We start from the raw sequence: 14600 nt of genomic DNA on the forward strand, positions 1-14600 counted from the left end.
GAATGGTAGATGTGCAGAATATATATATATATATATGAATATATGAATGAATGAATGAGCAAGTAGAGATACTGGGGTGCAAAGGAGTAAAATAATAAATAAATACAGTATGGGGATGAGGTAGATACTTCCACATAATCTAGAAAACCACATAGCATTTCCTGTTTTTGCATGCAGCAGTGTTTTACATTTTAGGACACTGTGGTTTCTACATTGAACTGCCTGCAGAGCTAAACATGTAAAACCCCCAACACCATTGTTCTGAATAACAATTTTGTTAGTGCATGTAACTCACTACAGTCTAGACCCTTTTGACAGCACCGCAGTCAAATAACAACATGTAGAAGGACTCAAAGACACTGCCTTTTGACAACATTGGAAAGAAGCCAAACAGGATGAATGCTGCTTATGGGTGGCAGGAAGCCTAGCGGCTAAGAGCATTGGTCCCTGGTCTGAATCCCCGAGCCGTTCTGTCGTTAAGCAAGGCAGTTAACCCCCAACAACAACTGCTCCCTGGGCGCTGATAACGTGGATGTCGATTAAGGCAGCTCCCTGCACCTCTCAGGGTTAAATGCGGAAGACACGTTTCGGTTAAATGCATTCAGTTGTGCAACTAGGTATCTCCTTCCCCTTTCCCCATAAAACAATAACTGAAAGCCAGGAACTCTGTTCTGCTTCTTTCCTGCAACCAAGGCAATTTCAGATAATTATATAATTCATAATGATGAGATCTGCCAACAGCCCAGGTCTGGTTTGAAAGCTTCCCCCACCTAGACATTCTTTGAAAGGTATAGAACAGGTCTGAGGTTGTGTGATAACAATGGCAGCAATGAGAATAGCCTCATTGTTGAGATTTTCTCTGTTCATGGCAGCCAGGCAGAAACATCTTACAAGTTCACTGGAGTTGATTATATACGATGCAAATATGTTACCAGCAAAGCTGTTTTGAAACATCTTCGACACTCACTCCCATTCTCTTGATTTCATTTGTTGATTTTTTTACTGCAGAATGAAAAATAGGTCAGGGATTGCTTTCGGCATGTGTAGTGGCCAGAGGATGGCACAATAAATCCCAGTCTGTGAGAGGTATATCAATTTCTATCTGAAATGTCTGTGTTTGGTGAAATGTGTCCATCTGAAGGTGAAAAGCTTGAAGTTCCTCTGCGTACACATCATCAACCATCTGAAATGGTCCACCCACACAGACAGTGTGTTGAATTAGGCGCAACAACGTCACTTCAACCTCGAGAGGCTGTAGAAATTTGTCTTGGCCTCTTAAGGCCCTGACAAACTTTCACATATGCACAATTGAGAGCATCCTGTCGGGCTGTATCACTGGCTGGTACGGCCAGAGAGTGGTGCGGTCTGCCCAACGTATCACCAGGGGAACACTGCCTGCCCTCCAGGACACCTACAGCACCCGATGTCACAGGAAGGCCATAAAAACATCAAGGACATCAACCACCCGAGCCACTGCCTGTTCACCCCGCTACCATCTAGAAGGCGAGGTCAGTACAGGTGCATCAAAGCTGGGACAGAGAGACTGAAAAACAGCTTCTATCTCAAGGCCATCAGACTGTTAAATAGACATCACTAGCAGGTACCACCCGGTTACTCAACTCTGCACCTTAGAGGCTGCTGTCATATATACATAGTCATGGATTCACTGGCCACTTTAATAATGGAACACTAGCCACTTAAATAATGTCTACATACCACTTTACTCATTTCATGTGTATATACTCTATTCCATTCTACTGAAATGTAGTCAACGCCACTCTGACATTGTTCATCCTGATATTTATGATATTTGATATTTATTTCTTAACTCCATTCTTTTACTTTAGATTTGTGTGTATTGTTGTGAATTGTCAGATATTACTGCACTGTAGGAGCTAGGAACACAAGCATTTCGCTACACCCGCAGTAACATTGCTAAATAGGTGTATGTGACCAATAACATTTGATTTGATGTGCCAAACTGAGGAGAGAGACCATCTATCTGTATGACGATGTCAAAGCCATTTGACCACAGGAGCCTCACTGTATGAGTGATAAAAAAATATATTTAAAAAACAATGCATATGACAAATCAATTTTTCCTAAAAATCCACTCCACTAATCAACAAGCCATTTTCTTTCTTTTCACACCTCCTCGTGTATTTCATCTACAGCCTTCCTCATCCACCACCATGTCCTTGTGGTGGCGTAGGACTACATTGTCGTTGTTGTCGTAGTAGAGCATGGAGACAGGTGATAGGCGGATGGGTACTCAGCAGGGCTGGGGTGTGCCGCAGGGGTCCTAGGAGTGTACCAGTGTCTGCAGGATGGCATGGTTTGGTGCCGTTCTGGCTCTCTCGCTCAGCGGGTATGGGCACTCTATGTGGCAGTAGTCCTACCAGCCCACGTCCTTGAAGTAGATGTAGAGGTGGCAAATCAAATTAAATCAAATTGTATTTGTCACATGCACCGAATGCAGTGAAATGCTTTACTTATAAGCCTTTAACCAGCAACGCAGTTTTAAGAAAATATCAACAACAAAAAAGTAAGAGATAAGAATAACAAATCATTAAAGAGCAGCAGTAAATAACAATAGCAGGGCTATATTTTTGATTTCACCTTTATTTAACCAGGTAGACCAGTTCTCATTTACAACTGTGACCTGGCCAGGATAAAGCAAAGCAAAGCAATACGACAAAAACAACAATGCAGAGTTACACATGGGATAAACAAACGTTCAGTCAATAACACAATAGAAATATCTATGTACAGTGTGTGCAAATGTAGTAAGATTAGGGAGGTAAGGCAATAAATAGGCCATAGAGGTGAAATAATTACAATTTAGGATTAACACTGGAGTGTGCAGATGATGATGTGCAAGTAGAGATACTGAGGTGCAAAAGAGCAAAAATAATAATAATAATAATAATATAGGGATGAGGTATTTGGGTGTGCTATTTACAGAGGGGCTGTGTACAGGTACAGTGATCGGTAAGCTGCTCTGACAGCCCGATGCTTAAAGTTAGAGAGGAAGATAAGTCTCCAGCTTTAGTGATTTTTGCCATTCATTCCAGTCATTGGCAACAGAGAACAGGAAGGAAAGGCGGCCAAAGGTGGTGTTGGCTTTGAGGATGACCAGTGAAATATACCTGCTGGAGTGCGTGGATGTTGCTATGGTGACCAGTGAGCTAAGATAAGGCGGGGCTTTACCTAGCAAAGACTTATAGATGACCTGGAGCCAGTGGGTTTGGTGACGAATTTGTAACGAGGGCCAGCCAACGAGAGCATACAGGTTGCAGTGGTGGGTAGTATATGGGGCTTTGGTGACAAAACAGATGGCACTGTGATAGACTACATCCAATTTGCTGAGTAGAGTGTTGGAGGCTATTTTGTAAATGATATTGCCAAAGTCAAGAATCAGCATGAGCGAAGGAGGCTTTGTTGCGAAATAGGAAGCCAATTCTAGATTTAATTCTGGATTGGAGATGCTTAATGTGAGTCTGGAAGGGGAGTTTACAGTCTAACCAGATACCTAGGTATTTGTAGTTGTCCACATATTCTAAGTCAGAACCGTCCAGAGTAGTGATGCAAGTCGGGCAGGCAGGTGCGGGCAGCAATCGGTTGAAGAGCATGCATTTAGTTTTACTTGCGTTTAAAAGCAGTTGGAGGCCACGGAAGGAGTGTTCTATGGCATTGAAGCTCGTTTGGAGGTTTATTAACACAGTGTCCAAAGAAGGGCCAAAGAAGTATACCAAAGTCTAAAGAAGTATACCGAATGGTGTCGTCTGCTTAGAGGTGGATCAGAGAATCACCAGCAGCAAGAGCGACATCATTGATATATACAGAGAAAAGAGTCAGGGAGTACCGGTACAGAGTCAATGTGCGGGGGCACCGGTGTCGAGGTAATTGAGGTAATATGTACATGTAGGTAGAGTTATTAAAGTGACTATGTATAGATAATAACAGAGAGTAGCAGCAGCGTAGAAGGGGGGGGGGGGCAATGCAAATAGTCTGGGTTGCCATTTGATTAGCTGTTCAGGAGTTGATAGACGACTCTCCACTTCCGCCGAGAGCAGCACTAGAGCGGGTTCAGGGACATGGGCCACCAATGAGGTCTGGAAGTCTGGGAAGGTTACTGTTGGCACGATCGGGAGAGTGTTTCTCAGGTGGTGGGCCATGATGGTGTTCCTGGCCAGGGTGTGGGCGGGTTGAGGCTGTAGCTCCAGCCCGTAGGTCCTCCCTGGTTTAAATAACACATTGAATAACAGATTCAATACATGGAACAACAGATAGAACATGGAACAAAAACTATCTAAAGGAAGTTTGTTCTGAAGTGTCTGTCCTATATCAAAGACATTTAAGAAAGATCTGGAAACATTTTATATATATATATATATATATATATATATATATATATATATATTTTTTTTTGACATGTATTTATTAACCCATTATTTTTGGCACTAAACTGTCTCCATACAGACTTCCATAGAAAATGTTTAACTGGTACTGGGGGACCTTCAGACGAGTCTCACCTTCCCACAGAGGGGTCCTATTAGTGTGTAGCCCAAACTGTTCGGACACTACAGACAGAAGTTGGCAGATCGGCTCTTCCGACTTTGTGTTGTGAGAGTCTCATCGTTCCATAGAGTGGTCATAATAGTTTGTAGGCTAAACTGTTCGGACGCTACAGACGAATGTGTGAGAATACCGCTCTAGCTCTCTCACCTTTCACTGCAGATGCAGAAGTGCGACATGCGGTGGATTGAGATGCATCCAATGCAAAAACACTGATTGTGTTGTTATGCTAATTCGAATCACACGGGGCCTTCGAAATTGACTGTAGGGGTTTTTAAGCCAGTTCTCAGCCAAGGCTGTGAGGTCCAGCGAGAGGGATCTGGGCTCTGGTTCTAGCTGCACCGACTGGGACTGGGGCAGCACCAGCCTGCGGTTGGCCTCGTGGCTCGCTCCCCTCAGGGTCGCACGCAGCACCTTGTACAGGGATACACTGAGAGCCTGTGGGCCCAGGAGGAACCTTGGTGTGCAGAACACATCCCACAGGAACTTGATTTCAAGCTGTGCCAGAGAGAGCTGCTCCAAGGGCTGTAAGAAAGAAGAATAGATGTTTCTGCACACAGCCGTGGCCCTCAAACTCCAGCCTGACACCAGTCTGAGAACAGAAAAAAGAAGACATATTAGGTTCACACTTTAGTAGGGCCCAGGTTTCAATTTACAATTGAATTTGCAATGTCACAGTCAATACAAGCCTTTATCTGTAATAAAGAAAGCCAATGCTCTCTGTCTTTGTCCACCTAGTTTATTTTTCATTGGTATATTTCACCCCAAAAACAATAGGAGTGAATGAACTCAGAAGCAACTGTTTTCAAAGACCAAACGGTATCTCTTGAATATCAAACTTGTTTAAACTTGATTGTGTATGTATGCCTATGTAGGTCAATAATGACTTGACCTCAAATTTGTATTCTGATCAATTTTTTTAACCAGACATTCCTCTTTCTTCCAATGATCTTAAATGGAAAGGAACACTTCAAATAACAACAAAGAGGACACCCAGACACCTTTTTAGGTGAACAGCTGGGGGATGGCACTGGAGAAATGTAACCACTCAAATTCATAGACAAAGACCTATGGATGCAATGACTGACCCTCCGTAAAATATTGTTTATACCATGTTTTAAGCTAAACAATGTTTGCTTACAATGGAGTAGGATACAACAACCCACTGGGCACAGATGTCAATTCAATGTCTATTCCACTTGGGTTCAACATAACTTCAATGAAATGGGGTGGAAACAAGGTTGATTGACCAGTGGGAAGCTTCTTCTGATGGTGTAAAACAGTGGAACTAAGCTCATGAGGCATTTAGTCTAAGTTATATTCCTCAATAATCAATTGCGTGTCTTTCTGTTGCGTGATTTCAGTCTTGGAGGTGTGTTTCCTGACCTATTCTACGTTTGGCTAATGATATTTGTCCCACATGAGACGCAAAAGCCTATTTCACTTCCTCAAAATCGCCAGAATGAATGTAAAATAACTCAAGTATTTTGCAATTAATGTCGACATTTTTTGCCAATAATGTTTTAATTGGTCAATTTGACATTTAACTAAGGTGTTTGGTGCAGTATTTCTGAAGTTTAAAAAATGCGCAACGTGTTGTCATATGTAAACAAAGTCAGAGCTGCTGGGCAGGTCTGTCTTACTGTCTATGCTATTGGATAGAGGGCAATCACCGCAACTGTTCACCCCAAGTTAGTGGGCAAATGGACATGGTCAAATCAAAACCCAACCTCCATTTACCCATTGTGACGCAGTGATGTTCCAAACTCCGTTTTAGGCAAGGCTGACTTCATGACCAAAATTATCCTGTTTACAGTTTGTAAGTCAATTTTGACACTCGAAATAACTGTTTCTGACTCAAATCGATGCCACATAGGCCATTTTCGATGGGATTTGTTGCTTTTGAAAGGCAGTCGCTCATTAAATGTCCACAAATGTCGCAATCCCAGATTGCCTCTTTAAAGTCTACTCGTCAGTTTTGTAATTGGCTGTGACATTCACTAATTCATTTCTCCTGTTGGACCAGAAAAATGCGAAAACGGTTTTTACTTTGTGCCTGTGTTATTTAATGGAAACCGGGGCAAGCAGCCAATGTAGAAACCGCTGTAATTTTCCTGGTTGCTAAAATTCTACACTGTTCGCTCAATTTCAGTTTAAGTGAGAAAACAAGCACTGAATAGTGTATGATATAATTTTACCATCTGTGAAATATATTTTAAATAACAAAAATAGTTTTTACAGCTGTTTGAAGCTGGAAGACCAAAACAGAAAGTAAAAGGCTCAAGTGGGAGTCTGCCATGTTACTGAAATTGTATTCTGGGGAGGGAGAATTGAGTGCTGTTGGAATTCACCTAGTTTCCACATAGGGGAGAAATTCTGAGAAATTGTGTAGTACCTTTAACTTCCCAATTTCATAACTTTTGGACCACTAGATGGCAGTCACTGGCCTTTAAAAAAAATGCAGGCTATGCGGTCTTCTGGTCTGCATGTTTCCTTAATTTGTAGCCTGGATTTAGAGCATGCAAACATCACAAGACCCGAAAGTGCTCAAGACATTGTGCCATGTACCATGACCACGGGTAGAGTACTATACACAACCAGCACCTATGGCTAAAGGGGATATGGATACCATTAAATGAGAAACCAGCAGTTGCTACAATAAACATTGTAAACATGATCAATTATTTTAGAATGTAATTTACGACTCATGAGCTTAGTTCGACTGTCGTGCCCCATCAGAACCCAAAATATAAGCTTGTAAATTATTTTTTTATATGTCAAACCGCCTCAAAACACAGTTTCAACTAAAACTTCGATACCATAGATGGTCAATCCTTGTATCCATAGCTTGGTCTACAATTTGAGATAACATTTCTCCAGCCTCACCCCTCATCTTTTTACCGAACCGGGGAGGCCACTTAGTTATTGTTTCTACTGCGGATTGCCACTTTAACTGTACATTGAGGGAGAATGCAATACAACAGACGGCCCTCTAGGTGTCATGAGGAACAAAGCAAGTCAACAGAAAAACCACTTGGCTATTATCAAAATAGATTTTATTCTAGACGTTTCAAAGATCTGAGTGATATTACAACAGTCAAATGCGTAGGTTGCAGAGAGAGTCTCAGCAACCATATGAGAGAGAGAACATAAGGGTGAGGGCAAAGACAACATGGAACAACAAACAATCTGCAAACAGGTATTTACATGGTCCAGGGTGTTATGACACGTCCTTGTTAAAGTTGAGATTTATTGTTTTTGTTCATTTTTGCGTACATAGCTACAAATAAATCTGAATTATAAAAGTTTCCAAAGAGTACAAAACCTTCAAGGGCTTTTTAGACATAGCAAAGATAGAATTAGTACTTTAGGTAGGAACAAAAAAAAAATAGCAAACACTTGAATGCAGTGTAAAAAGCATCTCTTTTTAAAAACAAAAGGGTTATAAAATACCATTCCACTGTCATAGACTTCATAATAAATTGTGTCATCATGGTACAATCCACTCACTGTTGATTATATTAAAGAAAACTTCAAAATACTCTTAGCTTCTGTACAAAATTTGTTTGTAAAACAAGTGACATTCTGAGAAAGAAAATCGCAAAGGAGACCTTTGAAAAGACAACAAAAAACATTGGTGTTTTAAAGCGACAGGATGATAGCTAGGGCTAAGATATGGGATTTTGGAATGCCATGAAATTGGCCTGGATCCAATGTGTAACCAATAAGTCAACTGTTTAGACACTACTATTTCCCCTTCCTTTTTAACGGAACTACTGCACACGTTCAGCTGAGAGTGAAATAAAACCACGAGCATTAATCCCTGTCTGGATGTGCCAACCAGGGTTGGGAGTCAACTCTAAATTACATTTATGGGATGAACTGAAATTTCAAAAAAAAAAAAAAAAAGTGCCATTCATTTAGAATGAGGATTCTTTTTTCCAATTCTTGAATTGAAATTTCACTTACAGAATTAATCAAAATAGAATTGACTACAACCCTGGTTTACACATCTCCCTGTTACGCATTATTCGTAAGTGCAGGAAAAAAAAGAACATATAAACCCAGTCTTAAGGCTGCTCTTCTCTTTTATAGCTATGACCGTTTAATGGTATTTTATAAAGAACCATTTCTCATGGTAAAAGACCCACATGATGTATAGTACCGCCACATTTTCCAAGCATGTCTTCAAGAGTTAGATTTTTGTTTTTAAACCACCCTTGCACTTGAGGGGCATATAAAAAGAATCGCCTGTGATGTCACAGATATATTATATGTAGTTACATGAAGTCATACATGTCCCAAAGTCCGCTTCTCATCTCAACTAATCTCCCTGCAAAAAAAACAAAACAGAAGGGGAAAAAAAGGCTTAAAAAAATATTTAAAAAACCTGCACCTTCTGAAACACCACAAAACAAAAACGCTGTCTATCCATGCATAGGCCTCAACACAGCCTGTGTTGGTGCTGTGCACAAAATCACTTTTAAAACCACAACCAAAGAGCAGACACAGCATTGTGTCCTAAAACAGAACACTGAAAGCAATGGTTCACTCCAAATATCTAACTTTGTCAGATGTTTATAGAACTCAAAAAGTAGTCTTGGAACGTAGACTAATCTCGTGTAAAGGCGTCCGCATGCTTCCCAGCCGAAACAGTTTGGAAGAGTTTGTGCATATATTATGACATTTTGTGATGTTTTTGTTCATTTTGGACTTCAGTAAGGGTTTTTCCAGGCACATAATATTTTCTCGAGAAAAGCCGAGGTTGGTAGCTGAAGTCTACACTGGTTCGTCAGTGATTGGTCAACATCCTGAAGAACAGGATTCTTCAGTGAAGTCTGTTGACATTCAACGAGACAACTCATTTTCATGCACATTTTTTCATTGAGACATACTGCACCAAATATCTTAGTTGCACAATTTTATATCTAAGATCTCCTCTGCAAAAATGTAAAAATGAATGATAGATTTGGGGCGGCAGGTAACCTAGTGGTTAGTGTTGGACTAGTAACCGGAAGGTTGCCAGATCGAATCCCCAAACTGACAAGGTAAAAATCTGTTGTTCTGCCCCTGAACTAGGCAGTTAACCCACTGTTTCTAGGCCGTCATTGAAAATAAGAATTAACTGACTGACTTGCCTAGTTAAACAAAGGTAAAAATAAATAAATAATACTAACTCAGGATTTAGATCTTAGATTCATTTGGATTATTTTGAGAAAGTGTATACTGGCTACGGTGTCTCAAAATGGACAAACAGTACTATTGCCGCTTGTTTATTTTTTTAAAAGTGAAGGTCTTTTACGGAAGTATACGAGCACACTTGTTCAGTTCGCCTAGCCGACTTTGGCTAGCCGCCAGGCAAACTGAAGCATGCGGATGCCTTTAGACCTCTTTCGGGTCCGAAAACTACCGGCTAACTTTGACGTCGGAGTCAACCACCTAAACATGACACCTGAAGACATCAACATAAACATCACTAGATCCCAGACATCAACAGTCAATGACAATCATAAACATTTTGTTCAACATGACAAATTGCAATAAGGTTGCCCAGCATTAACATTTCAAATGTGATGAGTTGGTTGTCGATTGAAGGAAGCATGGTTGAAACTGACTGCAGACATTTGAAAGGGCCGGCGTAATACTTATGTAGGTGCTATGAAGGTCCTCTGTACAGTACACACCACTCTATGCAGGTGTTACTGCTGAAATAAAGACAGCTACAGTATGTCCAGATTAATTACCAAGCAAGACCGGTCAACAAAACAAAGCAACAAATAAACTTAAGTGATGGCTTAGTCTGATTATCATTTAGCATTTGTTAGCTTAGCACGCAATGGACAGTGGAGGTACAACATATCGTGAATAGCACAGCTCAGATGTTAATGGTCACATCCTCTATCAACCAATCAGGATACAGGGAGAGCGTTCAATAGGGAGAAATCGTTCTGAAACGTGGAGGTTCTAATTGAACGTGTCCAAAGTGAAACACGTGTTTTTCCATTGCAAAACTTGTTGCTACTTAGTGTCCTACTGAACACAACCCGCCTGTAGGACATTGTGGGTTGTCCTGTCATTCATGAGCTACCCAAAGCCCTGCCATCCCTATATTCTGGCTAAAAGCTCCCCGGAGGCACAGATTGAGGATCAGCTTACCATCCCCCAATCCTAGCCATAGCCATTACGGGAGAAAACGCCAAACTGACCTTATATCAGTGTCTGCAACTTCCCCTAACCAATCCATTACACTCAAATCTAACATCACATGTAGTTAGAATGTAAGAGGATGGGGCTTTCTAGTAGCTGCAGTGATGATCTTTAGTCCAAGAGTTTATTAGAATTCTCAGATATCTACTAAGCTAACAGTTTTGCACACCTGAAGCCATTTAAAGGTAATAAGAAGTACAAGTATGCACATGGCACCTTTAATCCCCACTAGCTGCTCTCCCAAAAATGTTTAATAAAAGGATTTTGGTAAAATGAAAAAAAAAAAAAACTTTGAATTTAATTGTTTGAAGCTTTGAATTGAAAACAAGTGAACCTATTTCAACTTTATAAATATATATTTGTTGTTCAATGTATTTGTGAACCACAAAAACATGCATGGACAGTGCCAAAAATTAATGATTTCTCCCAATATCAGTTTGAAACCCAAATTTAAGAGAAAAAAAATCCTACTGACCTTACCTCTCTCGACATGTAACACAAACCTACAGCAAAACAGGACAACAAAAAATGTGGACATGTACAATATGCACACACCAACAACGTGGGGGGGAAAAAAGCTTAACATTTCTCATTTCTGGTATAAAGGATAAAAAATAAATAAAACAAATTGCAGATATTTTGGTATGTATGCAATGGGTCCTCTTCTCTTCAATATGATTTTTGTCTCGGTGACCATAATATAGTCATTTTTCTCTCCTGTGGGTCTGAGTCGGACTTGAGGGAAGTCCAGATCCCCTTTGCTGGGGGTTAGTTTGACCTCTTCTCTGGAGGGGTAGTCTGTGTGTTTATGGGGGTGTTGGGGTGCTCTGTTTGGCTGTGATGGTAATGGTGGTGGTTGTGATGATGGGCCATGGCTTCTGATGGGACTACAGCAGTGTAGACGACAGGCTGGGACAGTCATTTTGGCTATGTACACATTCGTAGTCGGTCCATGGCTCCCCAAACGAGCGTCATTTCCTCAGGTCTAGTACACAAACCTGGAACGGAGAGGGAGAGGTTAAAGGTCAAATGCAATGAGCAGGGCAAGGTTGTTTTTTTCTGACCATGTGACCAGAGAAACCCCTGGCCTTAACAATAAGAAACACACATCCATTATTAGTCTAAGTAGTGCTGTTTCCACTGCTGAAAAACACTTCTTTTCATTATTTAATTTTAAAACTCAGCTGTGCCAATGTGTAAAACCTCTCAAGTCCAGTCAGAACGATAGCTATCGACTTCCTAACCGTCCCAGTCAATAGAAACTGCATTATGAAAGGAGATAATTGGGTGGGTTTCACTGCACTAGGACAATCCCTTACAGATTATCCGTAGATGCTCAAGCCTATTGACAAACTATCTGTTTGATTAATTACTCCACAGCTGCAACTATTGACATAAAAATAAACATTGTTTACTGCTATAGCTGTAATACTGACACTTGATGAATAAAGCAGATACTGAAAACTGGTTGGGTAGTTATATTTCTGTTGGTCCCGGGAATCTAACCCACCATCTTGGCATTGCTAGTGCCATGCTCTACCAACCGAGGACCTACATCTAGAGATCATTTGCCACGATAAAAAATAAATAATAATAATATATATTTTTTAATGAAACAGTTGGACAATGGATGAAGACACTAAACTCTTTGAATGTCTTAAATCCATCATGTATTTAATGAATTATAGCACATAAAACATTTTACTGGAACGGACAAATAATGAATCAAGTTTAAGGATATTAGTGGGAATTCAGGTTTTCAATGAGACACTGAGTTTACCAAACATTAGGTACACTTTCCTAATATTGAGTTGCACCCCCTCCCCTTTTGCCTTCAGAACAGCCTTATTTCGTCAGGACATAGGTGTCGAAAGCATTCCACAGGGATGCTGGCCCATTTTGATGCTTCCAACAGTTGTGTTAAGTTGGCTCGAAGTCCTTTGAGTGGTGGACCATTCTTGATACACACGGGAAACTGTTGAGCGTGAAAAAACCAGCTGCATTTCAGTTCTTGACACAAACCGGCACACCTGGCGCACACAAATCATGTCTCAGGGCTTAAAAATCCTTCTTTAACATGTCTCCTCCCCTCCATCTAAACTGATTGAAGTGGATTTAACAGGTGACATCAATAAGGGATCATAGCATTCACCTGGTCAGTCTGTCATGGAAAGAGAATGTATACTCAAGTCTATTTTCAAGTATTTATTTTATATTGTGTGTCACATTGTTACATTTGTCATTTCGCAGACTCTCTTATCCAGAGCGACTTACAGTGGTAGTGAGTGCATACATTTTCTCAGTACTGGTCCCCAGCGGGAATCGAACCCACAACCCTGGGCATGCTCTACCAACTGAGCCACATGGGACCACGAATCATGACAGCAGTCAAATTCAACGTGACCGTTAAGTCACGGCAACTAGGCTTCTCCAAGCTCTGATGTTGCGGATGGTCATTAGCAACCTACCAAACTTGCTTACTTGCCTGGTACTCAGCGCTCCATTTTCCCTTGAGAGGTGCGTCGGAGCATGGCAGCCATGAGAAGGGAATTACAATTAGGCTATCATATTCAGGCCAAGGGCACAATGGCCACTTTGGCCGCAAGAGGCATAGATTTTTTTAAAGGGCCACACAAGGGGGATTCCGCCGGGAAATTCAAGGCCTGGTGAGAATATTATCAAGTGCTTGTCAAATTGTTAATGGGAGACTGATGGTGTGCAGATTCCGACTTTTTTCAAATCATCATTAGTCTCATCATGCAGCATGCTTAGAATGTCTTAAACATCAAAACATATAGCCCAACCTTTGTATCACAATTGAAGTTAAGCATATACCATTTCTTCGTTAACCGCTCGACACAGAATAGTCGCATGTGCGCACTTCCTCTGGAATCATTGAGAAAATATTGTTTCTATTTTATTAAGCTATGTTCAATTGTATTCTTCATACTATAAAATAATTTTTTTTTAAATAAAGCCATGGAATTCTAAGCAAATCTGCTAAATGAACTAGTGTAGCCCACAGCCATATGGCATAGCCAGATCAGGACCTAACATAAGGACAACTCAGAGGATGCTATTCTGTTCTTCTGAAATAGACTACATTTTCTTCATATCATGTTTCTTTAGACCGGTCTAAAATAAATCATGAATTTATTGTGATTGCGTAGACTATATTAAATAGATTTCTTAATACTTTTTTTTTTTAAGTACACATTCCAAAGGTTTGTGTCAGTGGCTTGTAAAGATTTGTGTGGAAGCCAGGAGATGCTAAACTTGGTTATGCTAATTAACGGTCAATTACTGTGAGCCTGGCAGTTATTTGCTTGACGGTCACTGGCTGACAATTTCAGGACTGCCACAACCCTAGGTGGAATAGGGCTTACAATCACAAAAACGTCCTCCGTTTAGGCCTACCTACACTTTTCTAGACTGCCTCTTTAAAAACTGTTGTCAAGTTCTGTTGCATAATTCAACAAGCACGTCAATAGCAGGATACGCTCTGATTAAAAAATCAACACGCTCGGCTCTAGATTACACCCATCTACAGTATACACACTTTACATTGTTTGAGAGCTCAGATAAAATATCACTATAATCAGTGTACACATTTGGAAATTTGTTTCATTTCAGCTCATCTAATTTGCAAACATTTCAACTGTATCAAATGAGAACTTTTTTGTGTGTAATGCAAGTGCCAAGATGTGTTAAATCCCTGACGAAGCTTTAGGGTTCATATAGAGTCACTGGAAAGACGATGAATTCCATTGAGCCCATTTCAGCCATTACCGGGATGTGTTCAACAGGTCATTCCA

At 40.6% G+C, this 14600-nt stretch overlaps 1 protein-coding gene and 1 pseudogene across 5 annotated transcripts in view; both read right to left on the reverse strand.

Moving 5' to 3' along the window:
• Nucleotides 1-2164: 2164 nt before the first annotated feature.
• LOC124010247 lies at nt 2165-6314 on the reverse strand (annotated as a pseudogene).
• A 1303-nt stretch (nt 6315-7617) lies between these two features.
• LOC124009407 (F-box-like/WD repeat-containing protein TBL1XR1) overlaps nt 7618-14600 on the reverse strand; it is a 47498-nt gene continuing 40515 nt past the window's right edge. For all 5 annotated transcript variants that reach the window (XM_046321225.1, XM_046321228.1, XM_046321227.1 and 2 more), the window contains one exon: nt 7618-11783. In XM_046321225.1, the coding sequence (XP_046177181.1) occupies nt 11757-11783 (27 nt within the window). In that variant the 3' untranslated portion in view covers nt 7618-11756. The remainder of the gene's footprint in view (nt 11784-14600) is intronic.

Source organism: Oncorhynchus gorbuscha, linkage group LG22, assembly GCF_021184085.1.
Source record: "Oncorhynchus gorbuscha isolate QuinsamMale2020 ecotype Even-year linkage group LG22, OgorEven_v1.0, whole genome shotgun sequence".
Taxonomy (NCBI): domain Eukaryota; kingdom Metazoa; phylum Chordata; class Actinopteri; order Salmoniformes; family Salmonidae; genus Oncorhynchus; species Oncorhynchus gorbuscha.